At 33.0% G+C, this 26,240-nt stretch overlaps 1 protein-coding gene across 1 annotated transcript in view; it reads right to left on the bottom strand.

The window, feature by feature from the left end:
• PRMT3 (protein arginine methyltransferase 3) overlaps nt 1-26,240 on the bottom strand; it is a 157,771-nt gene that overhangs the window by 116,394 nt on the left and 15,137 nt on the right. Inside the window, exons 6-9 of the mRNA XM_051966629.1 lie at nt 23,333-23,492; nt 21,809-21,953; nt 12,425-12,490; nt 6,287-6,408 (exon numbers count right to left, since the gene is read on the bottom strand). Coding sequence (XP_051822589.1) covers nt 6,287-6,408; nt 12,425-12,490; nt 21,809-21,953; nt 23,333-23,492 — 493 coding nt within the window. The remainder of the gene's footprint in view (nt 1-6,286; nt 6,409-12,424; nt 12,491-21,808; nt 21,954-23,332; nt 23,493-26,240) is intronic.

Below are 26,240 nucleotides of genomic sequence, written 5' to 3'. Positions count from 1 at the left end.
CGTCCACTGTCTTCCTTTTACTCTAAATCTATGTCATCCTACAGAAACCATTTAAGTTTTATACAACTCTATTAGAATACTTTTTTTTACATTCTAGATTGTTATCTCTATAGCCTGAACCAGTCCTTCTGCAGCTTTTACTATTTGCTCTTAACTCTGCCTTTTCAGGCTTGTTGTTTTTGTCCAGTTGTTCATCATGTCAAACTCCTTGTGACCCCATCTATGGGGCCCTTCTATGCTACACTATTTCCAGAAGTCCAAGTTCATTTTTATTCCTTCTGCTGTCTCCTTTTCCTTTTGCCTTCACTCTTCCATTACATCTTATGCAAGGAGTCCCATCTTCTCATTATACAAAGCATTTAAATTTTAACATCAGTATTTGACCTTCCAGTGAACAATGTGAGTTAATTTCTCTTAAGTACTGACTCATTTGATCTCCTTACAGTCCAAATAAACACTGCTAACTGGAAAAACCATTTGTTGGACATTTGTTGGAAAGGTGCTATAGTTTTTTTAGGGTGCTGTGCACATTTGCCATGGTTTTCCTTCCAAGGAGCAAGTGTCTTTCAATTTTGTGGTGGTAGTTGCTATCTGAAATGATCTTTGAACTCAAGAAAATAAAACCTCACACTGTTTTCATTTCTTCTCCCGCTATTTGCCAGGAAGTAATAGGGTCATTTGGCAAGGACTCGGGTTTTTTTATGTTAAGCTTCAAGCCAGCTTTTACACTTTTGAGGCTAAAAAAAAAAAAATCTAATTTTTTTTCAACATGAAACTTTTTCAGCTATTTGAATAAATCTCTTCTCCAGACCAAATTTTTTTCCCCAACCAGTTATGGTTTGGACTCTAATCTTCTATTTGGTAAATCTATTCTGATGTACTCCAACTTGTCAATGTTATTCCTAAAATCTAGCCACCAAGAATGAAACATGAGATTTAGATGTGTGAAGAATCACTACTCCAGAATTCTCACTACTACAGAATTCAACTTTCAGTAATCCTGCCCTTTCACATGAATTCTACTGCTATAGTTCTAAAAGTTTTATATATAAATTGGGTTTGAGGTGAGAAGCAGGACATGCAAGCAGAGATGTCTAGTAGGCTGATGAAAATAACTGAATTTATGATATATATATATATATATATATATATATATATTAGGTTTGAGGTGAGAAGCAGGACATGCAAGCAGAGATGTCTAGTAGGCTGATGAAAATAATTGAATTTATAAGTCTCAGCATGTAACAGGGCTAAAGACTAAACATAACGAAAAGAATATTGGCTTGGAAGACAAAAGATCTGGATCCTAATTCTGGATACACCAGTCATGAAACTATGGAAATTAAATCTTTGAATCTCTATTTGCTTATGCAAAATACTAGGACTATATGCATTCTGACTCCAAGTCCAATGTTCTTTCTAAACAAGAGGCAGGATAGTAGGCATTGATAGTAATTTAAAAATATGTAGTCAGGATGGGGTAGGGATTTAAAGACTTTAACTTGATTAATACATATATGATAATAACCAGAATTTATATACTATACAATCAAAAATCAACTTGATTAATACATACATGATAATAACCAGAATTTATATAATATATAATCAAAAATGAAAAAAGTGAATTCACAACCAAAGAAGGAGAAAAGAAATTATTAGGAACTATTTCATCCAATTATATGCCAGTAACACCAACAGTCTAAATGAAATGAATTAATCTTCACAAAAATATAAAAGAAAAAAAAAATAAAGAACTCAATTTGATCTCAGAAAAAGAAATTGAACAAACCATAAATGAACTCCAAAAAGGAGAGGGGGAAGAATCATAAAATAAAATTTTAAATGAATTATATCAAATATTTAAAGAAAAATTACTTAACAATATTACTTGAATTGTTTGGAAAAAACAGGAAAAGGAGGAGCCCTATCAAAGTTCTTCTGTGACACAAATATGGTCTTAATATTTGGGAGAGTAAACACAGAAAGAGATCTATAGAGCAATATCCCTAATGAAATTAAATAATAAAATTAAATAAAATACTAGCAAGCCAACGATATCAGTGAAATAAGAAAAAGACCTACCAGTACAAAAATTTTTAGAGCAGTTTTTTTTTTTTGTAATGGTAAAGAATTGGTAACTGAAGGGGTATCCATCATTTGGGGAATGGCTGAACAAGTTATGGTATGTGAATGTGATAGAATACTACTGTGACGAAGAGAATAGTTTCAAAGGAAAGTTTCAAAAGAAACTTGTGAAAAAGAAACAATTATAAATAATCTAAACAATATGCATCTAATCAACTGATTGGATGTGATAGAGGTACAGAATTAAAGAAGGAAGAGTCAAGGATGATTTCAAGATTATAAATCTTGATTTTAAAGTATAAAACAATATCTGTAATAGAATTTTTTTTTTTTAATTTGGAGGAAGAAAAGGTTTATAAGAATGATGACAACTTCTGTCTTAGACTTTGAGAGACTTACAAGATATCCAGAAGTACAGCAGGAAATGTATAGCATTGTGCTTCAGGAGAACAAATAGAGCAGAATACACAGATCTGGGAATCATTCACATTTAGACTGTACATAAATTCATTAGAGGGGATAAAATAACTATAGGTGAAAGAGAAGAAGACTCAGTACTGAGTTGCAAGGATAAATTATGATAAAAAGTGCCAGAGATAGATATGAAACAGCACAATGAGAGACAGGAAAAAACAAGGGGAAAGTAGTGCTAACAGAAATCAAGACAGGAGAGATGAGAACTAAGGAGAATCATGGGAATTAGTATATAAATATCACTGTTTTGTGGGATCACAAACCAGATTAGAAGATGCTGAAAAGTAACAAGATAGCAAGGAAGTGAAAGTGGATGGAGATAACTCCAGAAATTTGACCGTAGAAACTCCAGAAATTTGACAGTAGAAAGAAGGAAAAATACTACCATAGCTTGCAGGGATCATACACAAGGGGTCAATGAAGGAAAGGAAGGAAAGAAAATGAATTCAGAGGAGGGGAATGAATCAGGAAAATGAAGAGAAATGTAAGCTGCAATGAGGACAAAGAATAGGTCTAATGAGGGAGACATGGAAGGATTTCAATTTCAGAAAGGATTTCAAAATTTAGTATCATAGAATCTTATGATATTATAGTATAACCATCCCTGAATAAGATGAAATAAAATTTAAAAGTACAATTGTTTCTACTGGCTCAACACTAGAGATATTTGTACAATTATTTTTCCCAAGTCAAGTCAATAAAATTTTACTATTTGTGATGTTCCAGCCACTGTATTAAACAATGAGGATACAAAGAAAAGACAAAAAAAACAAACAAACAAACAAGCAAAAAAAACAGTCTGTTTTCAATGAGTTCCTATTAATCTTCCAGGCAACATAACATAACATAATCTATAATTTTAATAGCTTTAGTAATCTCATTTTACCTTTAACAAAAGTTCATTTCCAACAAAAACAATGCATGCATAAATATGCACACACAAAAAATGTTTATTTGATTAAACCAATGCAGTTCTCTGAATTTTATAAAAAGACAAAGCTATATGATGACCATATAATCTGAGTTCTAGTGATTTATCTTTTGTTAAATAACAACTTTTATTGGACATACCATTATCATGACAGCAAATGTTAAGAAAGGGGAGTGAAATTTATTACATAACAAAATCCTTATTTTTTTCCCTCTTCCCTTCCCATTATCTATCATCTTTATAATCACTCAGTGAATGATTTCTAGGCAAGAAAATAATTTTATTAAAGTATCTGACATATAATGAAGAAAACATGAAAAATAATGGCTAAGATAAAAGGCTATTATAAAAAATCATTTCCCACGGCAAATATTTTGACATTTTCTAAAAGTTAGAACTGTCAAAATCTTTCTTATTATTAAAATCTTCATGAACAACTGTTAAGAAGGAGGAAATTTTGTTAACTGTTTTTCATAGGCTGGAACCAGGGCATTCATAACAGAATAAATAGGACTAACTTAGATACCTTGAAGGGAAAGGTGGGGGGGTGGAGAAAGAGAGAGAGAGAGAGAGAGAGAGAGAGAGAGAGAGAGAGAGAGAGAGAGAGAAAGTGTGTGTGTGTGTAAGAAAACTTAACCCTGACATACTTAGGCTTAACTTGCAGCTGAGGCTTTTTGTTTTTCAAAATAAAATGAAACATTAAGGGCGCTCATATAATGAAACTACTTTCTATTTCTTGGGGGGGGGGGGGGAAGGAAACCTTGTCATTTTATTTTAAATTGGATTTCAAGGTTCTATTTTCACATTAGATTTTTTTTTGTTGTTGTTGAAAACTCAGCTTTATCAGAGACAATTTTACATCTTACCCAATGTGTGTGATAGTTATCATTTGGGAAAAATAACAAATGAAATTGACCCTAAAGCAACTCCTACTGGTAACCAGTCATTTCCTGTCTGTTACAAAACAGTCAATTTCTTTTTTGGAGTGTAGTAACGCTTGGTGATCAGTATGTACACGATCTTAAATCTTAGAAGTTTACAACCTTTGGATACTTTTAGCATACATCTCTAACCACATTTTCTAGTAGTTTTCACTGTACTACCATTAAGTCTATCTCAGCAATGAAGTGTATGATTTTCAAGGGTTTATGATGATTTAATTAAAAACACTCAAGTCACTCACAGAAATTTTCTACTTCTCCATTCTCTGTACCAGATATTGGCACATAAATTTATCATAAACTTTTTCAAGGTTAGAAAACCAAGTGTTTCATAAAATAATGTTTCTTACATGAAAATAACCTCATCTCAGATCTAAGGGAACCTGGGGATTGAGTAATTTTTTTAGATCTGACCTTTTTTATTATGTCTTTCAAAGTAATTTACAAAAAACATGTCAATCTGGATGTGGCTCAGTTCTTCTAGTAGTATATACAATTGTTAATAATTAGATAAGATTTCACATCAAGACAACAGCTGATATTTGAAGAGTGATGCTCCACTCTTTCCTTACCACTCATATCTTTTTGTCAATAATAGTCACTGTAGAAGAAGGAGTCACTTAGTGCTCAAGGCTGTTTTGTATGTTTAGAGGCAAGTAGGTAGCACAGTGCAGGGAATAGTGGGCCTGAGCCTCAGATACCTACTAGCTATATGATAAATCATTTTAATCTGTTTCCTCAGTTAAGTCTTCAACAATAAGCATCTTTTCCTAAAGTTATTGTGAGTATTAAATGAGATGATATTTTTAAAGCACTCAGCATAGTGCTTCGCACATAGTAGGTACTTGGAAAATGCCTTTTTTCTTTCCCTTTATGGTTAACTAATGGTCAAATTTTCCCGTGTTCAGTCTCTACATATTTAGATTGGCTTTAGACAATGTCTGTTACAGGACCAATATTGGAAATTTTTCTAGAAGCTACCAAAACATGCAATATCCTAGTATATTCTTCAGGAAACCAAGGTTCCTTTCATGTTATGACAAAATGACAGAGTAAGACTTTAATTAAGATAACTTGAAAGACAAGAGATTTTTTGGTGGAGAATGGAATATGAGATCATTAAAAAATTAAATATTGCTTTTTAAAGAGATAAGCTGTCAGACTAACAGTCAACTTACAATATATGATTTCACAGAGCAAAGAAAGACAAAAAAACTTTTTACAAAATAAATTTTTAATTCCTGTCTTTATGTCTTTAATTCAATTCAGAGAAACATAGATTTTCAGAGTTGAAAGAGACCTAAATGGCCACATCCAATCCATAATTGTAAATGAGTCCCTTCTTCCATACACCTGATGAATTAGCCTTCCACTTTTGCTTAAGACCTCTAGTGAGATGAGACTCAAAAGGAAGCCCATGCAATTTTAAGATGGCTCTCTGCTTAAGAAGTTTTAGCTCATATTAAACATTAAATTTGCCACTTTGCAACCTCTACCTATACATTGTTCTGAGTTCTACCATTTAGAACCAGATAGAACAGTTTAATTTTCCTAGGTGACAGCTTTTCAAATATTTAAATAGTTATTATATTACCCTGTCTTCTTTCTCCCTGCAAAATTTTCCCAAGTTCTTCATCTAATCCTCTAGGGTCCCACACTAATCTGACTGCCCTTCTTCAGATATGGAGGAAAAAAATTGTGTTTGAGTCTCAGAGATCTGATAGGATTCTATAAATTGCCCATGAATAATTGTGTTCTGTTGATATTAACATAATTTATAACAAAGAACTAAAGGTTGAAAATTACAAAAATTATTATACACCTTAAAAATGGGGCATAAGACTTCAACTACCTTATTATATCCATTGCCTGATAAAGTATTTCGGATTGATCAACTCCAATGACCTTTTTTGCACCAGCTTTAGCTGCAAACATAGAGAGAATTCCAGTTCCACAACCAACATCCAGAACTATCTGTAATAACAATAGTATATATTAGTATCTCTTTGTTCTAATATATATTTCAATACTTTAAAAATTACATGATTAAATGATCAATGATTAAATTATTAAAATGTGATTAAAAGATATGATTTTAAATGATTAAAACAAAAAATTGACCAAGAAAAATGGGGATCCATTTTCAATTTATTCTAAGTAAAAATACTGGTATTGGTTTAGATAAATTCTTTACAAACTAATAATATTAAGAAAAAGAATACTCAAACAAAGCTAAACTCTTTATTAAATAATGATATCTACTTGACCCTGGAAAAGAAATGAGGTTTATACAGAGAAACAGACAATTATGGTTATGTTAGATTGCATATTTTCCCTGTTGTCAAATGTAGTTATTATAAGGTTGGTTTTCCTCAACTTTTTTTGTTTTTTTACAAGGATAACATTATATACAGAATAGCAGGGGAGCATATGTCCAGAAATGACTATGATGTAAAACCAAGTCATCAATGAATTTTTGAAATGAAAATCTTGATCAGGTACTATGAATAGACAATGAAATGTGCATACTATTTGGTGTAAGGCAGAGCAACAAAAAAAATATATATATACCATGAGTATCCACTATGTACACAGCAGAAAATTTTGGTACTTTTTAAATGAAGCAAACTGAATAATCAAATAAGTGGAATTGAAATGATTCAAAATTTTAGAAGAATTTCAAGCATGTTTTTTCCATTACATGATGAAAAAAAAAAATCACTTGCAATTATATTTTGCAGTTAGAAAGAATGATTTGAATGGGAAGATCCTTAACGATGAATATTAATCATGAATGCACAATAAAAATATTTTGTCACTTTATGCTAAGTAAGGGTAAAAAGCCATACTATCTTCAAAGGAAATTTTTGAACTAATACATTTTTCAAATTTTTATCTTATAAAAAGTAAAAGCATGGTAGACTCTAAAATACTTAATTATGATGTTTTTAATCTAAAGAACACAATTTGAAGACAAAGGTGCTGCTCTTCACTCTCTGCTTCTCTGGTTCAGTGCAAAAGAGCTCTGAAAATTCTAGAGCTGAATATCCAGGTTCAAGCCTGATTCCTAAATGCTTCCTGCCAATAGGTCCTCGAGGAAGTAATCTTGTCTTTCTGTCATTTTGTAAAATGTTGGTGGCTGAGGTCCTTTCTGGCGCCAGAATATGATTCTATGATCCTTATCTGATTCCTCATTATACAGTAAAGTCATTTTCTCTACTCTGATTTCATTTTACCTACATAATTCCAACTTGCTCTCCTGGTCTGCCATTTTAAAGATTCACTAGCCAACACTAGAGACTACTTCAAACTGATCTTCTGCCTTTCCTGACGTTAATTCCCAGCCATAGGGTGATATCTGCCATCTACTCTCTTACTCTTGTCCCTGATCTTGTACAATTCAACAGTTTTTAGGCTGCTAAGAACTGCTAAACAGGTCAGAAAGTAGAGCTGATCTCACTCAATATAATCTTTGAGGTAGGATATCAGTCTGCTTTTCATGCTACTAGTCAATCCTTTTTCTCTATTCTCACACATCTCACTCCTCATTACTTGTAGCAAATGCTACATATATTTTTTCTTTATTTCAAAGTACATAATTAATTGCATCCCAATCCTCACTCTTATAGAAGATAACAACCATTTCTTATTTCACTGACATAGGAGGCCACATGTCAGTAACTACCTCAAATTGCTCATTATTACCATTTATTCTTTAGTCCCTCCCTACGCCTTGCTAAAAGCCAATCTCATTTCTTATGGCATAGTCTAACACCTGGCTCCAGAAAGGCCTTCTTTTTCTCATATACATTCAATTTCTCACTCTCCACTGGCTATATTCTGTCTATAAACATACTATGTGTCAGACACTGTGCTAATAGCTAGGAATACCCCATCCCCTTAAAACACACACACACACACACACACACACAAATAATGTCTGCTCTCAAGATGTTCCCAATCAAATGGTGAAGACAATATATAAATAACTACATAAAAACAACATCTAGAAGGATAAAATGAAGATCTCAAAGGAAAGAAAATAGCATTAAGGGGTATTGGATAAAAGATCTGAAAATGAATTTTTAACAACAACTAGAAGTGTTGAACATCATAAAAGAATTACAGCAAGAAAATGGCAATTTCAGAACATCATAAATATACCAGGTTGGACAGCGCTCCAGGACAGAGTAGCAGTAAATGGAACCTGACTTTTCTAAAGAAAGAGAATTATAGAATGAAATTTCAATTGGAATGCAAGAAAATATAATGCACAATCACCACTGAAGATAATACAAAAATGATTAAAATACTGCTACAGTAACAAAATACAACACATGATATGTTTGTAAAGAGTAAAGGAAAAGCCAGTAAGATGCAAGATGTGCTATTTTTCAGTGATGTGCTATTTAAGGCAGAGGTGTCGAACATTCTACCCAGCCCACATCATGGCCACAATACTTCCAAGTGCAATCCAAACCAGATAAAAATGTAATTAAAAAATATATTTTTTAAAAAGTGAAAATATAATAGAACAAGGATAATGTTAATATATAGTTTTCAAAGTCAACATGTGGTCAAAAGGGTTCCTTATGTAGAGTTCAGAATCTCTCACTTATATTTGAGCTCCATACTACTGATTTAAGAGATTTAGTTCTAAATTCCAACTTTTGGTTCTTAAAAATGAACTCCAGAGATAATTTACTTAGAGAGGTAATGAAATATATGAACTAGATAAAAAAGGAGATACCATTAGAAGAATATAAGGGCAGCTAGATGGTGATTAATTTGAGCACCAGCCCTGAAGTCAGAAGGACCTGAGTTCAAATATGACCTTAGACACTTAACACTTCCTAGCTTTGTGTCCCTGGGCAAGTCACTTAACCCCATTTACCTCAGGGGAAAAAAAAAAAAGAACATGGAATACATTACCTATCTGACTTATGGATAGGAGAAGAATTTATGAATAAATATGAAAGAGAAAGCATTGTGACATATAAAAATGGATAATTTTGATTACATTAAATTAAAAAGCTTTTGTACAAACTAAGACTGGAAGGAGAGCAGAAAAATACGAAAAAATAAATTTGGAGACAATTTGTCCAAAAAAGGTCTTATTTCAAATATATATAGAACTTTGTCAAATATATAAGAATATATATCATTCCCCAATTGATAAATGAATAGGCAATTTTTCTTTTTTTTTTTTTTAATTTTTATTTAATAATTACTTTATATTGACACTCATTTCTGTTCCGATTTTTTTTTCCCTCCCTCCCTCCACCCCCTCCCCTAGATGGCAAGCAGTCCTATATATGTTGGATATGTTGCAGTATATCCTAGATACAATATATGTTTGCAGAGCCTAACAGTTCTCTTGTTGCATAGGGAGAATTGGATTCAGAAGGTATAAATAACCCGGGAAGAAAAACAAAAATGCAGATAGTTCACATTCGTTTCCCAGTGTTCTTTCTTTGGGTGTAGCTGCTTTTGTCCGTCATTTATCAATTGAAACTCAGGTCTCTTTGTCAAAGAAATCCACTTCCATCAAAATATGTCCTCATACAATATCGTTGTCGAAGTGTATAATGATCTCCTGGTTCTGCTCATTTCACTTAGCATCAGTTCATGTAAGTCTCGCCAGTCCTCTCTGTATTCATCCTGCTGGTCATTTCTTACAGAACAATAATATTCCATAACATTCATATACCACAATTTACCCAGCCATTCTCCAATTGATGGGCATCCATTCATTTTCCAGTTTTTAGCCACTACAAACAGGGCTGCTACAAACATTTTGGCACATACAGGTCCCTTTCCCTTCTTTAGTATTTCTTTGGGATATAAGGAATAGGCAATTTTTCAATGAAGACTAAAAGAAAAAACAAAAAACAAATAGTCAAAAATGCTCTAAAACATTACTGGTAGAGGAATGCAAATTCTCACATCTATTAGATTGGCTAAAATAACAGAAGAGAAAAATGACAAATACCGGAGAGGATATAGAAAAGTTGGGACAAAAATGTTTGTGGCAGCCCTGTTTATAGTGGCTAGAAACTGGAAAATGAATGGATGCCCATCAATTGGAGAATGGTCGGGTAAACTGTGGTATACGAATATTATGGAATATTATTGTTCTGTAAGAAATGACCAGCAGGATGAATACAGAGAGGCTTGAAGAGACTTACATGAATTGATGCTAAGTGAAATGAGCAGAACCAGGAGATCATAATAAACCTCAACAATGATACTGTATGACTATGTATTCTGATGGAAGTGGATTTCTTCAACAAAGAGATCTAACTCAGTTTCAATTGATCAAGGATAGACAGAAGCAGCTACACCCAAAGAAAGAACACTGGGAAATGAATGTAAACTGCTTGCATTTTTATTTTTCTTCCCAGGTTATTTTTTACCTTCTGAATCCAATTCTTTCTGTGCAACAAGAGAACTGTTCAGTTCTGCACTCATATATTGTATCTAAGCTAAACGGTGACATATTCAACATGTATAGGACTGCTTGCCATCTGGGGGAGAGGGTGAAGGGAGGGAAGGGAAAAGTCAGAACAGAAGTGAATGCAAGGGATAATGTTGTAAAAGAAATTACCCAGGCATGGGTTCTGTCAATAAAAAGTTATAATTAAAAAAAAAAAAAAAAAAAAAGTTGGGACATTAATACACTACTGGTGAAACCCTGAACTAATCCACCCATTTTGGAGAAAAAAATTTGAAATTATGCCCCAATTGTTATAAAATTGTGTATATTCTTTGACCCCACAATACCACTATTGGATCTGTTTCCCAAAGTGATCAGGGTAAAAGAAAAATCACCTATATATTTGAAATATTTATAAGCAGTTCTCTTCGTGATGACAAAGAATTGGAAATTGAGAGAACGTCCATCAATTGGGGAATGGCTAAACAATTTGTGGTAATGAAATTCCATTATAATAGAATGCTACTGTGCTATGAGAAATGATGAGTTGGTTGATTTCAGAAAAACATGTAAAGGCTTGCATGAAATAATGAAAAGTGAAGTAAGCAAAACCAAGAGACATATTCAACAACAATATCATTTGAAAAATAATTGTGAATAGTTATTTTGAGCACTATAAATACTCAAATTAATTACAAAGGACCATGAATGAAGATGCTATCCACCTCCAGGGAAATAATTAATAAGTTATAAATATAGTATGATTTTACATATACTTATAAATCTGTGTCAAATGGTGTGGGGAGGGAGGGTAGGAAACAGTTTCAATTTAAATTTTTAAAAAGAGATAATGATAAACTCCATAGAAAAAATTCACTGCTAATAAATCTTAGCTCTCAAAAATTCTATTACATCACATACTAAGCAACTGTATTAACACATTGCTGTATAAAGCAACAAAGCAGGCAATAAAGTTGTCTACTACTGAAACACATGACATTCATTGCTTTAACTTAATTCACTATATTACCTTTCTTACTCTCTTAGAGAGCATAATCAGAATTTAAGAGGGAATGCTAAACTCCACAGAAAGAATTTTAATTTTAGTGCTAGTGAACTTATCTCAAATAGATGGACAGTTATCTAAAATTTACTACAAGACAACAATTCCTTAAAAATCCATCAAACATTATACTTATGTAGCCTTTTTCCAGATGACTTACTAGTGTTTAGTTGTAATTGTCTAGCTAGAAAACAAAGGAATAATTTTACTATCCACAATGCAAAATATCTACTCTAGATCTTAAAATATTCTCTAATAATACAACTCTAAAATATAAATTAAAATTCACTTATTCTAAATAAAAAATTATTTATTTAAAACATATTTTTAATAAGACAGCTTATATAATGAACTTGATAAAGAATAGTACATTGAATAATGATGGTACGATCACTTTTCTATTATCAAAATTCTGTACTCCAGAGCAGGAAATACAATAAAATTTTAAATATAATAAAAGCAGGTAACATTTTGTGGCTTGAGCTACTCACCTTGTCTTTAAAAATATGTGGATTTTGGTATATAAAATCTCGATAGCTTTCTGTTCGTACTTTATCCTAAATAAGGAAGAAAAAAATAATATGTTAAAAAATTTTTGTTGTTGGCTGAAGTGAAGCCTAAAAGAAATTCATGAAGAATTTCAATACAAAAATATGCCTGTACAGAAAGCTAAGTAAAATAATTTCTAAAAATAACATATAATAGAACTATACATGGCATTTTTATTCTGAGGAAAAGTCATTAATATTCAAACAATATCTAAGTGCTTAAAATACTTTTGTCTTAAAATGCATACTCACCTTCATTTTCTTCAAAACTCTAATTAATAATTCCTCAAATAGAGACTGGCTTCTATAGTAAAAAGGTACAAATAATTTAAGATTTTTCGAAGGGAGGTAAAAGGGAAAAACATAAATCAAGAAGCTGAGATAAAAAGTAAAAAATGATGCTATAGTGCTTTCCTACACAAACCATTGATCAAATCCTATCTGATTTAAATCTTCTCTGCTAAGAAATAATGTTGAAGAACCCACCAGCACACAAATTAAAGACTAGAACGGTATAATCCACATTGTAAAATTGCATACTATGAAATTCACATGATGCCAGCAGTCTTTCAACTCTAATACGTGAATGTTAGTACATTCCTGGCAGTTTTAACTTCATGTAGTACTAGCATGTACACTCCCCTTTAAAAACTGTCCAAGTGAAAACCCACAACAAATTGGACAGTTTTTACTTGTATAACCAAGGAAGAATAATGTGTGTATGTGTGTGTGTGTGTGTGTGTGTGTGTGTGTGTGTGTGTGTGTGTGTGTGTGTGTATATATATATACATATATACACATAAAAAAAAACATAAAAGAAAGGGGTGGATTTGGGGGGGATTTATTTCACATATTTATCCGAGAGGAAGAATGGAATAGGGTATGCATCTTAGAAATTCCTGGAAGGAAAGACCATTTTCTACCAATTCAAATTAGCACTAAAAACAAGGTGGCTTATCCAGAATTACATAGCTGGCATGTGTCAGATTACACAGTGGCATGATCAACCTGGGAGCTGATCCTTCTCCCTGCAATGCTACATTGCTTCTCACTGCAGAGGAATGAAGACAAAACTTTTCCTATATTGCTGTGTCAATGTATGATGTCACTCAGGTTTAAAGAGTAAACATTTTAAATGAATGGATGCCCATCAATTGGAGAATGGCTGGGTAAATTGTGGTATATGAATGTTATGGAATATTATTGCTCTGTAAGGAATGACCAGCAGGATGAATACAGAGAGGCTTGGAGAGACTTACATGGACTGATGCTAAGTGAGATGAGCAGAACCAGGAGATCATTATACACTTCGACAACGATATTGTATGAGGATGTATTCTGATGGAAGTGGATTTCTCTGACAAAGAGACTTAACTGAGTTTCATTGGATAAATGATGGACAGAAACAGCTACACCCAAAGAAGGAATACTGGGAAATGAATGTGAACTATTTGCATTTCTGATTTTCTTCCCGAGTTATTTTTACCTTCTGAATCCAATTCTCCCTGTGCAGCGGGAGAACTGTTCTGTTCTGCAAATATGTATTGTATCTAGGATATACTGCAACATATTTAACATATATGGGACTGCTTGCCATCTGGGGGGGGGGGGGGGGAGGGAGGAGGGAGAGAGGGGAAAAAACGAAACATAAGTGATTGCAAGGGATAATGTTGTGTAAAAATTATCCTGGCATGGATTCTGTCAATACAAAGTTATTATTAAATAAAATTAAATTTAAAAAAAAAAAAGTAAACATTTTTAAATTGCTACTGAATTGTGGTAGTAGGTAGAGGTAATGTTAACTTAAAGATAAATCTGTTTAATTATTGGACATCAAGAATAACAATCCATAATTAATGATTTCAAGTTTGGATTTGAATGTTAAAGCTTTCCTGGTGATGACACCAATTAAATCCATTTCCAAAAGTTATTTCTATAAGAATATATAATAGTTTTGCCAAACTACTATTAACATATTTTCTCACAAAACTAAACAAAAACCAAACCAAAAACTAAACAAACAAAAAAAAACCAAGCAAACAAAAAGCTGATATCTAGATATTAATTATGCAATACAAAAACTGTCAGTTTTTTAAAAACATATAATTTAAAATATTTTAGCTTTCTTTTGCTGCCCTTACTATCCAACCAGTGAATGTGCTGAAACAAGCAAGCTCAAAAAAAGATCAACATCAGTTAGGGAACCAGTCACCAATCACACTGCCTCAGCACTGCTTCAACTTAATCAATAGAACCCCAACTATTACGCTAGCTATACATGTGGCTGCTCAACTGAACTAGTCATCTATTTTGGTTTCCTTGATTTGTCAGTTTTCTGTCACATGAATTCACTCTTCTGTATCAAGAAGCTAAAGACACAAATACATACATATATGCATGCCTCACATATATGTACATTTATAAAATATATTTATAAAACCAAGTGATTTTTGTTTTATTTTTAAAGAGAAACCATTCAAAAGTTTTCACATCCCATTTCTGAAACTTGTAACAAAAAATAACAGGAACATTAAATACAAAATACCAAAGAGGCAAACACTTCACACAACCACTCAGCAATTATGAAATACTATAAAATGGTAAAAATTATGGCTCTAGTAAAAAGGTGTAAGAAATAACACACAGTATTAAGATGACATGAGACTTTTTCCTAAAATAATTTAAATGAGGTAAAAGCAAACTTAAATGGCAAAAACAGTTCCTAATTTAAATTTTAGTTATACAACTATATGCATTTCCAGTGATTGTGTTTTTAGAAATAGGAATTTCATCTTTTACTTTTCTGAGGAAAAAAAAGGTTGTCATTACCTCTGCTTTCCTTTCTCCTATACATCAAACAACCTCTTTTTTAAATTCATTTTCATTTTCTTTGCCCTAAAAGCTGAAAAAAAAATTCTAATTCCTGCCCTTATGCCCTTGATTCCATCCCCTCCAATTTCCCTCTTCCTAACCTTCCATTTTTTGTTATTTACTGCTTCCTTTTCTGATGCCCCAAAACCAGGGTGGCTCTCATTCTTAAAAACAATGAAACTTTTTCTCCTGATTTACCATCCTGTCAATCTACTGCCCTATCTTCATCTAGCTTCCAGAAAAAAGCTCTATCTTCATTGCCTCCATATCCTTAGCAACCATTCATTTTTCAATCTCTTAATATACGTGGTTTCTAAATGCCAGTCAACTAAAATTCTTCTTTCCAAAGTTACAATTATTTCTTGATTGCTAAATCTAAAGATCTTATTCTCAGATGATCCTTTATCTCTCGAATCACCCCGACTCCTTAGATATTCTTTCCTCCTTCATTTTTTTCTACTCTTTTCTGTTTCTCCTCCTATTTGCCTGAGTAGTTTTGACAGTTACCTCTGCTAGACCATCATCCATCTACTGCTCCTAATCATAAATGTTCTGCAGATTTTGTCCTAAGCAGTCTTTGTTCTTTTAAATATACTATCCAGTTGATTTCTCCAGATGCCACTAATTAAATAATTACCTCTGTGCACATTAACTCCTAAAACTCTGTAAATTGCAAAACAATTCAATTGGTAGGAGTTTTCTCATTAGAAATTTTCTATACCAATGAAATAACATGTCTGAATCAAAAAAAGGAAATTCTCTCTGATGAATTTCAGACCATGGAATGTTGTCTGTAAGGCATCTTCCCCTATCTTAGCATCTCAAAATTAACACCATTAAAAAGGAAAAAAAGAATATGATTTATCAACTCTTCTTCAAAACCAAGCACTCCTCCAAGCTTTCCCACCTATTGAAAGTCAGATTCAAATTCTACAACCTTGTAATGATATGGTCATGCTCAGTTTTTCATTCTCCCACAACTCCCAACACAGACAATTAGTTACTAAGTCTTGACTGTTATCTCTACAACATTTTTTTCACCTTCCACGTTTTTTCACTGACCCCACAGTCAACAGTCCAATTCCAGTTCTCAAAACTTCTTATTTGGTCTATAATAGCTTCCTGATTTTATCATTCTTCCAACCTCTCTCTCTTCAATCTGTTTAACATTAAAACTGACCCCCAAATCTGTACTTCCTAAAATACAGCTCTAATCATATCATTTCTATGCGAGAAAACCTTCAGTTCTCTCACTAGCGCTTCTATACTAAAACAATTTTAAACATTTTAAAGCTCTGCAGCATTTGGTACCTTCCTATGTTCACAGACTCCTTACTTTTATTTCGATACTACATTTCAGCCAAACTGTTCTCATGGAGTGGCCAGAATAGGCTTTCCACTGCTGCTTTTGTGTCCACTCCCAGGCTTTCCCAACAACAGAAAAGCATCTCCTCCTCCTGTTTCACCTATAAGAATCCTGAGCTTTCCAGGTTCAGCTCAGCTACCAACCAAAGGAAGCTATTATTGACCCTCCTTGTGACCATGGCCATGTACTCACTCCTCTGTTTTCAGGTCATGACTCCCACCAGAATTTAAGGACAGTCAAGGGTTTTATTAAGAGAAGGGGTCTATAGGCTAAATTAGGCTATCACAGGGGTCCACATCTGAAAAAAAATGTTGGTGGTAGCAGTGGTGGTTGTTGAGTCATTTCAGATATCTTGGGCAATTCTTCATGACCCTGTCTGGAATTTTCTTGGCAAACACATTTTAGTGGTTTACCATTTCCTCCTCTGGCTCATTTGACAGATGAGGAAACTGAAGCAGAGTTAAGTGACTTTTCCAGGGCCACACAGCTAGTAAGAGTCTGAGGCCACATGTGAACTGACAGAGTACTTCCAACTCCAGTTCCAACACTCTATCCACTGCTCCTCCAACCTATTCCCCCAAAAAGGCAAGACACCCCTATATCATGACAAGGAGAGAGCGCAAAAAAAAAAATCTATACTGAAAAAAATCATGGACCTCTGAAGTAGTAATTAATCACTAAAAGACAGGGTCCAGATGTTTCAATAGCTGATTTATGGATGGAGACAAAACACAAGGTCGCTTATATGATTTAGCTAAAGATGCATAAAGTGATCAGGCATGGAGAGGCAGTGATCTGGATCAGTGGAGGACATGCTCATATTTATAAAATCACAGATCTATTGGAGTATCTAAGCATTCTCTACATTCATTTATTATTCATTAGGCATTTATTAAATACCTTCTAGGCATACCTCCTAAGTTCTGGAAATACAAAGTCAAAAATGAAATAGTCTCTGTCCTCGAGGAGTTTATATTCTGTTAAGAGAAATAATACAAAAATTGATGCATATACACAGAAAGTAAATATAAAGTGATTTTGGTGGCAAGTGTTCCAGTCACTAGGGAGAAAAGGACAAGGTTTGCTTCTACAAACCAGAACAAGGTTAATGTTGAAAGGGCTTCTTGAGCCATGATCTCTGGACTATGAAAGGCATAAAAAAAAAATCATACCAGAGGACTGGTGAATGTTGTGCCAATGTTCTAAACAGGGAAAATGAGAAGTGGTATTCAAGCCATGAACTGTGAACTTGACTCTAAATGACAAAATTATATGATGCATTATTTAAAAGATGTTTTTTGTTGTTGTTGTTGTTGTTGTTTTAGAATACTTAGAAAAGACAGGTGCAATTACTCATGGCTAGCATATCTATATCAATAAGAGGTCATGCCAGACGAGTCTCACTTACTTTTTGACAGAGATATAAAACTGGTAGATGGCTATATAGCATAACTAGATCTCCAAAAAGCAGTTCTAACAGATTCTTTCATGCTATCCATGTGGACAAGATGAAGAAATGTGGATTAGAAGAGACATGTCAAATAGGCAACCATGTCACCAGATTGAAATGTAATTAGAAATATTTAACAAAATAAAAAATATAATGGAACATAAATGTTAATAATGTGGTTTTCTAAGTCAATAAGTAATGTTCAGGGATCCTGATATATAACTTTTGTGGTCCTTGCTTTTATGTGAGTTTGATAACACTGGGTTATATAATACTACAGATGAAGTTAGAGTTGGTAACTGATAAAATCTTAAGAAGAATTATTAAATGTGTCAATAATAATTTAGAAGATCTATAATAATGGCAATTTGTCATTATATTGCTTAGTAATTTTTTAATGATTTTGATGAAAATGTACTTTCTATAAATAATAGATAACAAATAAAAAATAAAAATATAATGTGATAATATTTAATAATTTAATAATAATAATAAAACTTTCTAAAAATAATAAATATGTAGATACCACAAGCTAGGAGGGTTTACATGTAGAATTATAGTCATGTTCTAAAAAAAACCTCTCAATAAATTAGAATAATGAAGTACAGCTAAGATCAAAATGAACAGGACAAATCTAAAAATTTATAAATGGATTAAAAATATCTCAAATGTATAATATGTGGGGGGAAGCTGGACTAAGCTTAATGGGAATCAAGTCTGCCACAGAAGATGAAAAGTTATTTTGATCAGAGCAAACAAAGAGAGAATTGGAACACTGAAGGAAAAAAATAATAGTTCCAATGTACTCTGATCTCATCAGACTACAACGGATTATTAAATGATACATTAAAGAAGTATATTAGAAACGTAGCATATCCAGATATGTATAAGAAGTATGGCAAAGGTGCTGCAGATAATATTATGTGAGGACAGGTTAAAGAAATTAGAGATGTCTGATTTAAGGGGGAAGTAGAAGGAGAGAAAGGGAAAAGAAAAAGACTGGTACAGAAGAGTCTAAGACAAATGCCAGGAAACTACAGAAGTATTAGACCCCAAAAGGCAAAACTGGAAACACTGAGTTTAGGTCACAAAGGCACAGAAAGAAAATCTTCCTAACAAGAGATGACTTAAACTGCTTTGGGAGGTAGCATGCTTTTTGTCCCTGGAGTGGAAGTCTTCAAGCAGAAGCTGGATGATCCCTTACATACAGATTTCAATCCTACATTACCTTTAGGACTCTTCCAACAATATGACTCCTTAACTGCATGTTCTCTAAGGTCAAGAACTCAGTATAGCTGGATCTATGCATTCTGGGAACTTAATGCAGCGTCGTATACATAGTAAAAACTTGATAAATATTTAACTGAAGTCCAAAGAAAAGTTCAATGTCTTAGAAACACATTCTCACTACATCTCAGTTTCTTCAGCATAATCATCACCCAGATCCTGTCTCCTATGCACAGCTGTGTCTCCTGGTTCTGTTATGGCTTCTTTTCCTCTCATCTCCTCTGATCTCATCAGTCTCCAATGATTAAGCTATCATCTTTATTGCTAACGATTCTCAAATCTACATAGCTGGTTTTCATATTTCCAAATGACTGTTAAATATTATTTCCAACAGGATATCTCACAGACACCTCAAACTCAATATGCTCACAACAGAACTCATCTTTCCCCTCAAACAATCTGATATTTTCAACTTTGCAATTTATGTCAAGAGCACTATCATTTCTCCAGTCATCCAAGTTTGCAACCCAGGAGTCATTCCACACTTTTCACATTTCTTCAACTCCCATATGCAACTGGCTGCCAACTCTTGTCAATTAGACTTCCACAACAACTACTCTATCAGTTGGTCCCCTTTCTTTAACTCACAGTCACTACCCTACTCCAGATACATATGATCATCCATAGCCTGAACTACAGAACTAATCTCCTTATGCCTGTCCTGTATTCAGCTTCTTCCTTCTTAATCCATCCTTCACATAGCTGCCAAAGTGATATTGTGGATCACAGGTCTAACCAGGTCACTGCTCTGTTCAAGACGCTTCAGTGACTCCCCATTACCTCTAGAATAAAATATAACCTACTTTGGCATGCAAGTAGGCAGTGTTTATTTTATTTGTGTGTCCAAGGTGTGGTACAGTACCTAGACAACAGTAAGCACTTAATAAATGTTTGCTGAATGAAGTCCTTTACAAACCAGTTCCAGCAGATCATTTCCAAGTGATGAAATAATATCCCTGGAAACCTGTACTCCAGCCAAATGAACCTACTTGGTGAATCTCTGCATTTCCACCTCTGTGTCCTGACACTGCTAGGCCTAACTTAAACTTCCCTCTTCAACTGATCTCTTAGAAATCCTCACTTTCTTTAAAGTTCAGTTCAATGGCAATTTCCTTCAATGTACTTTCCTGATTCCTGACTATGTGCTTCCTTTTACTGGTCATATAGTTTGATTTAAAACATGTTATATGTATTTAGTTGTATCTCCGCCAGGAGAATGTAAATTCCTTAAGGATAGGTACTGTCTCACATTAGGTATTTGTACCCCCACTTCCAAACATAATGAATAGAGCTTTAATAAATTCTTGTTGACTAAAAATAAATATAATGGAACTATAGAGAATAGGGTGGAAAGAAACCTGTTAATCATTGTGAAACCATTTTATCCTTAACACATCCCATTTTAATATAACAGTAAAAATGCTTGCCTAAAGACTCCTAATACAAATAATCACATTTTTCATGAATTATCAGTTCCAAAGTTGTGATAATAAGCAATTCATAAAAATGATATAGCACTCACTAAAATGATTTATTGATTCTAAGAACCCAAAATTCTGAAACCTGAATCTTCTGATTTGGGGAAGCCAAATAAAATAATCCTTTAAGACAGACTTGGAGTAGAAGTATTATAACAAAAAATAATAATAATAATAATTAAGACAACATCTAAATTTCACCCAGGAAAAGATCTAAAAATCTTAACATTTTTTACATTAAAACTCCTTTGTATTACATTTGCTGAGAATTTTCAGTTAAAAGCAAGGTTTTTGCATTTTAAAAAAGCAACAGTATCACATTTTGACAAAACAGACATGCAAGAAGAGATATGTCCAGAAACTTAGACATTAAAATTAAGAACACTAAATAATGTAGTGCAAAAGTGAAGTCGATCTAGACTTCAAATACCTGACTAGCAAATTTATAGACAGGATGACAGAATGTTGTAAATTTCTAAAATTTTGCATAAATGTCGAAAAATAAAAATTTTTGTGCAAAAGAATTATTTTAATCTATTAAAATAAACTAGTGTAACTATTTAGAATTGTTTTTCTTTTTTAAACCTAAGGTAAACCACACAAATTAACTGTCTGAAAGAAGACTAATATTAACATCTTTTCTCCTTAAAATTTACTTTTCAAAGAAAAAATTAATTTCAAAATAATTGAAAGGACATCATTGCTGTTGAAATCACAAACTGCTTTTATTTTTTGGCATTTTTATCCCAAAACAAGCTGTCAAGTATCTTAGGGGTTAAAAATGCAGCTATGCTAAAGCATATTTATAGAGATGAGCCTGCATCATTCCATTCTTTCACCAACACAGATTTGACGCAGTTTTGTTCCCTTCTAACCTTTAGCATCTCTTCGTGTATCCCATAATGCCCATATGAGCTGAAATAAACACCATCCTCATCCTCATTAAGGTCTGCAATGGTAGTGGTGGATGACGAGTTGGTTCTGACATCTGCGTTCATCACGAAATCCTGTGCAAACTGTCTGTAATCAATTTGAAACATACCCTTGAGACAGGTTTACTGGACCATGGACAAGGGAAAAGGGTGGGGGGTGGGTGGAAGTGGGTGGAGTAAGGAGTACACCAAGCCTTGACTAGAGCAAAAATCAATCTTAAGCATCTGAAACCCCCCTCTACCCCTTCTTGTCTCAGAAGTAGGAAAGAACACACTAAGCTGTCTTTTTGAGAATCAGCATACACAGTTCTCCAAATAACAAAGTAAAAAAGCACAACTGCAGTCTGCAGGTTCTTTACTGACTTTTCAACTTAATGACTCACTCTTCTACTTCTTTCCTACATCTAAATAATTAAATAAGGCTTATTTCTCTTATGCAAAGATATTAAATAGCACCATTCTAAAATTCAATCAAATCAAGTTATTTTCCTGGACAATATTTTTTAAAGAGGAGCTAAGGCTAAAAAGGAGAAGGCTGGACACAAGATGAGACCAAATAAAGAACTATTTTTCTTTGTAGATATACTAAACAAGACTACAAACCAACTACAAAAATGCAGTTTTTCACAGAATTTCACATAGACAAAGGTACTATGTGTAAAATATGAGATTAAAAAGTATCTAGTATCTACTAGGCTAGAAAACACTGAATAAAAATCCACTTGAGGAAAGAAAAGGGCAAGGAATTTACCTAGATTTGACTAATTATTTATCTTAGCAAAACTTAATTTTTATTTTTTTCAAAGTGCATAATTTTATTAAGTGGTGGGAATTAGAATTGAAAGTATACTTTCAATAAATAATATCCAACATGCTGAATAATTGGCCTTTAAATTAGCTCAAAAGCCCTGAACTGGAGTTTAACCCAATACTACTGTAATACTCATGTATCATATTTTGGATTTTGCTTTTCTGTTCAAATTTCTGTTTCTCAGAAATTAGCTTCTTTGCTCTGGGCTTTTCCATCAGAGATAAAGTAGGTATATGCAGCATCCCTCAATTCCTGCCTCTCCTTTTTTATAAATGCTCTGTGTAAAGTCAGTTAGAAATTATTTCATTTTGAAACACGAATAAAAAGTCACACTCATATTCACAATATCTTCAATCTTGCTAGAATTAGCCTCAATATTAAAAACTATATGGGTCCTCTCATTTAGACCCCAGAAGGTAGAGAAACTTCTCTCTTGACCTTTATGTAATTCTGTAATTAACAATTATAAATTGATGGACCTGCCAGATCCTACCTAAAGTCTATTCAAGCTACTGATTCAATCCAACAAGCCCTCAGTGCATAGGGCAGGTAATGAGAGCTAAGAATAGTTGATCTCTAAAGTGCCTTGTAGGTCTAAAATTTTATGCTTCCATTATAAATAATTAAGAACAACTTTTCATTATTAATTAAATTACTTCATTCTCTGTAGGTCTTCCCGGGCTCTAGCTAATGCTGCTTCGGCAGCCTGTGCTCTGGCTTCCATGTGCTTCAACCGTTCAAGAACAGACGTGTTGTCACTGAGCCCATTAGGATACGAGAATGGGACTGTCACTGGTTCGTAAAGGTCTTCTACATCTAAAGAAATACATGAACAGTTTTAGATTATCTCATCTAAAGTGGTTATTAACTAACAAACATGTATATAAAGTATCTACTATGACCCCAACATTAATCTTATTAAAGAGATTAACACAGATATTTAATTGGTAAATTAGCTAAATAGTGTATATATCAACAGTTAAACTCTGTCTTAAACATTTAAACATTTAAAAAAAAATTTTTTAATTACTCTGTCCTTCCTACTACCTCCTCCATTTCAATTGGGAAAATTAAACAAAAAAAAAAAATCTCTATATACATATCTTTATACGCTGACAAAACAAGTTCCCGCATTAGTCTAAAAATATAGGTCTCTACATTTTAAATTCATCATCTGTTAGGAGAAAAATAGTGTTTCACCTTTATTATTCTGCATTCATGTTTTATTATTGTGTTGATGAGAATTCTAAAGTCTTTCAAAGTTGTTTATAATATTATCACTGTATAAAATTGTTCTAATTCTATTCATTAAACTCTATACAAATAGCAAACTGGCATTTTCATACTTTACTTGTTCACTACTGCAGCTACAAACTACAGCTACACAGGCAGCTTTATTATATTTTGCCATTAAGTCTAGAAACAGTGAGTTTTCAATGAAATTAATACAGTAATAACAACACTGCAGTAGGAAGCCAAAAGACAGGTTTCAATTTCGGTTCTGATATCTGCTAAGACAAATCTTATACCATTTTCATCTCTTAAAGAGTCCCAGTTCTTTTATCTGAAGCTTAAGGAGGATTAGATCACACAATCAGAAAATCTGTTCCAGCTCTAAAAATATAGAATTGACAGTTCTTTAAATCTCAAGGAAAAACTCCATAAAATTTGATTCTTTCTTTACTCATGCAAAACCTTTTCACTAATATTATAAAAAAAATTCTCCAAATAGAACTTAATAAAGCTAGAAAATTCCACTCAATTTACATCATTAATTTCTCAACTAATGTTAAAAAAACTTCTTCAAGCAAATAAAAGAATAGGCATACCACATTTTCCTCTTTCTTTCTTTTGATTTAAAATTCAGTCTATACTAGTGTGACGCTTCCAGATAACTTTTATAATTGGAATCAATATAGGAACATCAGTCACTGAATATTCTTCAATTTTAAGCTATGTTCTATGGCTGCTCCACTTTCCAAACTGGACCCCAAAAGACCATGCTTAGTATGTGCTAAGTCACTTAGCTCAGTGCTCCTGAGGCAATGCATCCTAGTCTTCCCTCTAATTATTTTTTACTCTTCCTTCAAAGGAAGTACAACTTTCTCACTCTTTCCTCTAAGAATTGTAATCAAATCACCTCTATCAACTATCATTATTTTAAGAAAGGGCATGTTAATAGTTAATATTAATCTTATTAACTTGTGAGACTATAATTAAGTTTTCTTGTCTTTACTTCCTTTTATATATTATCTGTCTCTCATTAAAATATATGCTCCTTGAAGGCATGAACTTGTTTTATGTCTGTATTACTTAAGTAAAATACTTGACACATAAGTGCTTAAAAAGGTATTTTTCATACATTTGTTCAATTAGTTACATTGTTCATTTTACATACTCCTTTCAAATTTTTTGAAGCTTCAAGGTTTGACATGAGAATAATTTTTGTTGTTGTTACAAAAATTATTCTCACGTCAAGCTACAATTTAAAATAAATAATAAATACTGGCAATATCAGTGCCAGAAAAATACCTGATAAGAAAATTAGAGTTTTAAAATCTGATAGAGAATATTTAACTATAAACTTAATAGTCACCTAAAGACTCAGGATTATAGAATTTCTTTGCCCCGTGAATCTATCAGTTTGGTGAAATTGACAGTGAAAACCTCCTATCAGAATTCAGAGAGACAATGGAAGAAAATAAGAACTTCAGCTCTGTTTCATCACATACCAGTTTCTGACTAGGCAGGTAGATAATGAAAGGTCAATCTATCCCAATGCTTAAGTGGTAGGGCTAAAAAAGACCATCTTACAATCTTAAAAAGCAAAACAAAACAAACAAACAAAAAAACAGGTTCTATTCATCTCATCAATGACCAAGATATAGCTAGTAGAATAAGAAGAATGAAAGCCTCAACCCCAAAGTATACCCTAACAATATTTATCTTTGAAGAGGAATAAAAAGGATAATAGTATCCTATATATTAAAGAATGCTTATATTTTTAGTATCTATCATACAGCATATATCATGCTACCATTGCCACAAATTTAGCATGTTTATGTTAGCATAGCCACTGCACTCAAAAAAAAAAAAAATCACATCAAAAATTCACTAATATCAAAGATATTCAACAATCTGAAAAGACTAACATCACATTTTTTATCCTGCTGTGGTGTGTGAAATGGTCTTCTACTCATGATAAAACTCTTACTCATCTGTGAGGCCTTCTTCCTCACCATTCCAGCCTTCCATGATCATTCTCTCCACTTCTCTTAATATTTAAACATCTATTTTGAAAATATAATTAGGAAGATAGGCCAGTTTAGCTGCAGAGAGGAATGGCCAACTATTGCCAGGATTCTTAACAAGAACACCAGTTTCTGACACACACCATGACAGCATGAAAGCCTGAACATTTCAGTGGATGGTTCCATTCTGGTAGTTAAGCTGTGTGTTATGGAAGGAAGAGGAATGAGAAAACAAGAGTAAAGACACTGTAGCAGGCCAGTTCAGTTCTAAGACTGATTTCCCCATGCCCTGGACTATGTAGACTACTTATGC

The sequence above is a fragment of the Antechinus flavipes genome, chromosome 6, assembly GCF_016432865.1.
Source record: "Antechinus flavipes isolate AdamAnt ecotype Samford, QLD, Australia chromosome 6, AdamAnt_v2, whole genome shotgun sequence".
Taxonomy (NCBI): Eukaryota; Metazoa; Chordata; class Mammalia; order Dasyuromorphia; family Dasyuridae; genus Antechinus; species Antechinus flavipes.
The sequence above is the reverse complement of the archived record's forward strand: the minus strand, read 5'-3'. Positions and strand labels throughout refer to the sequence as shown.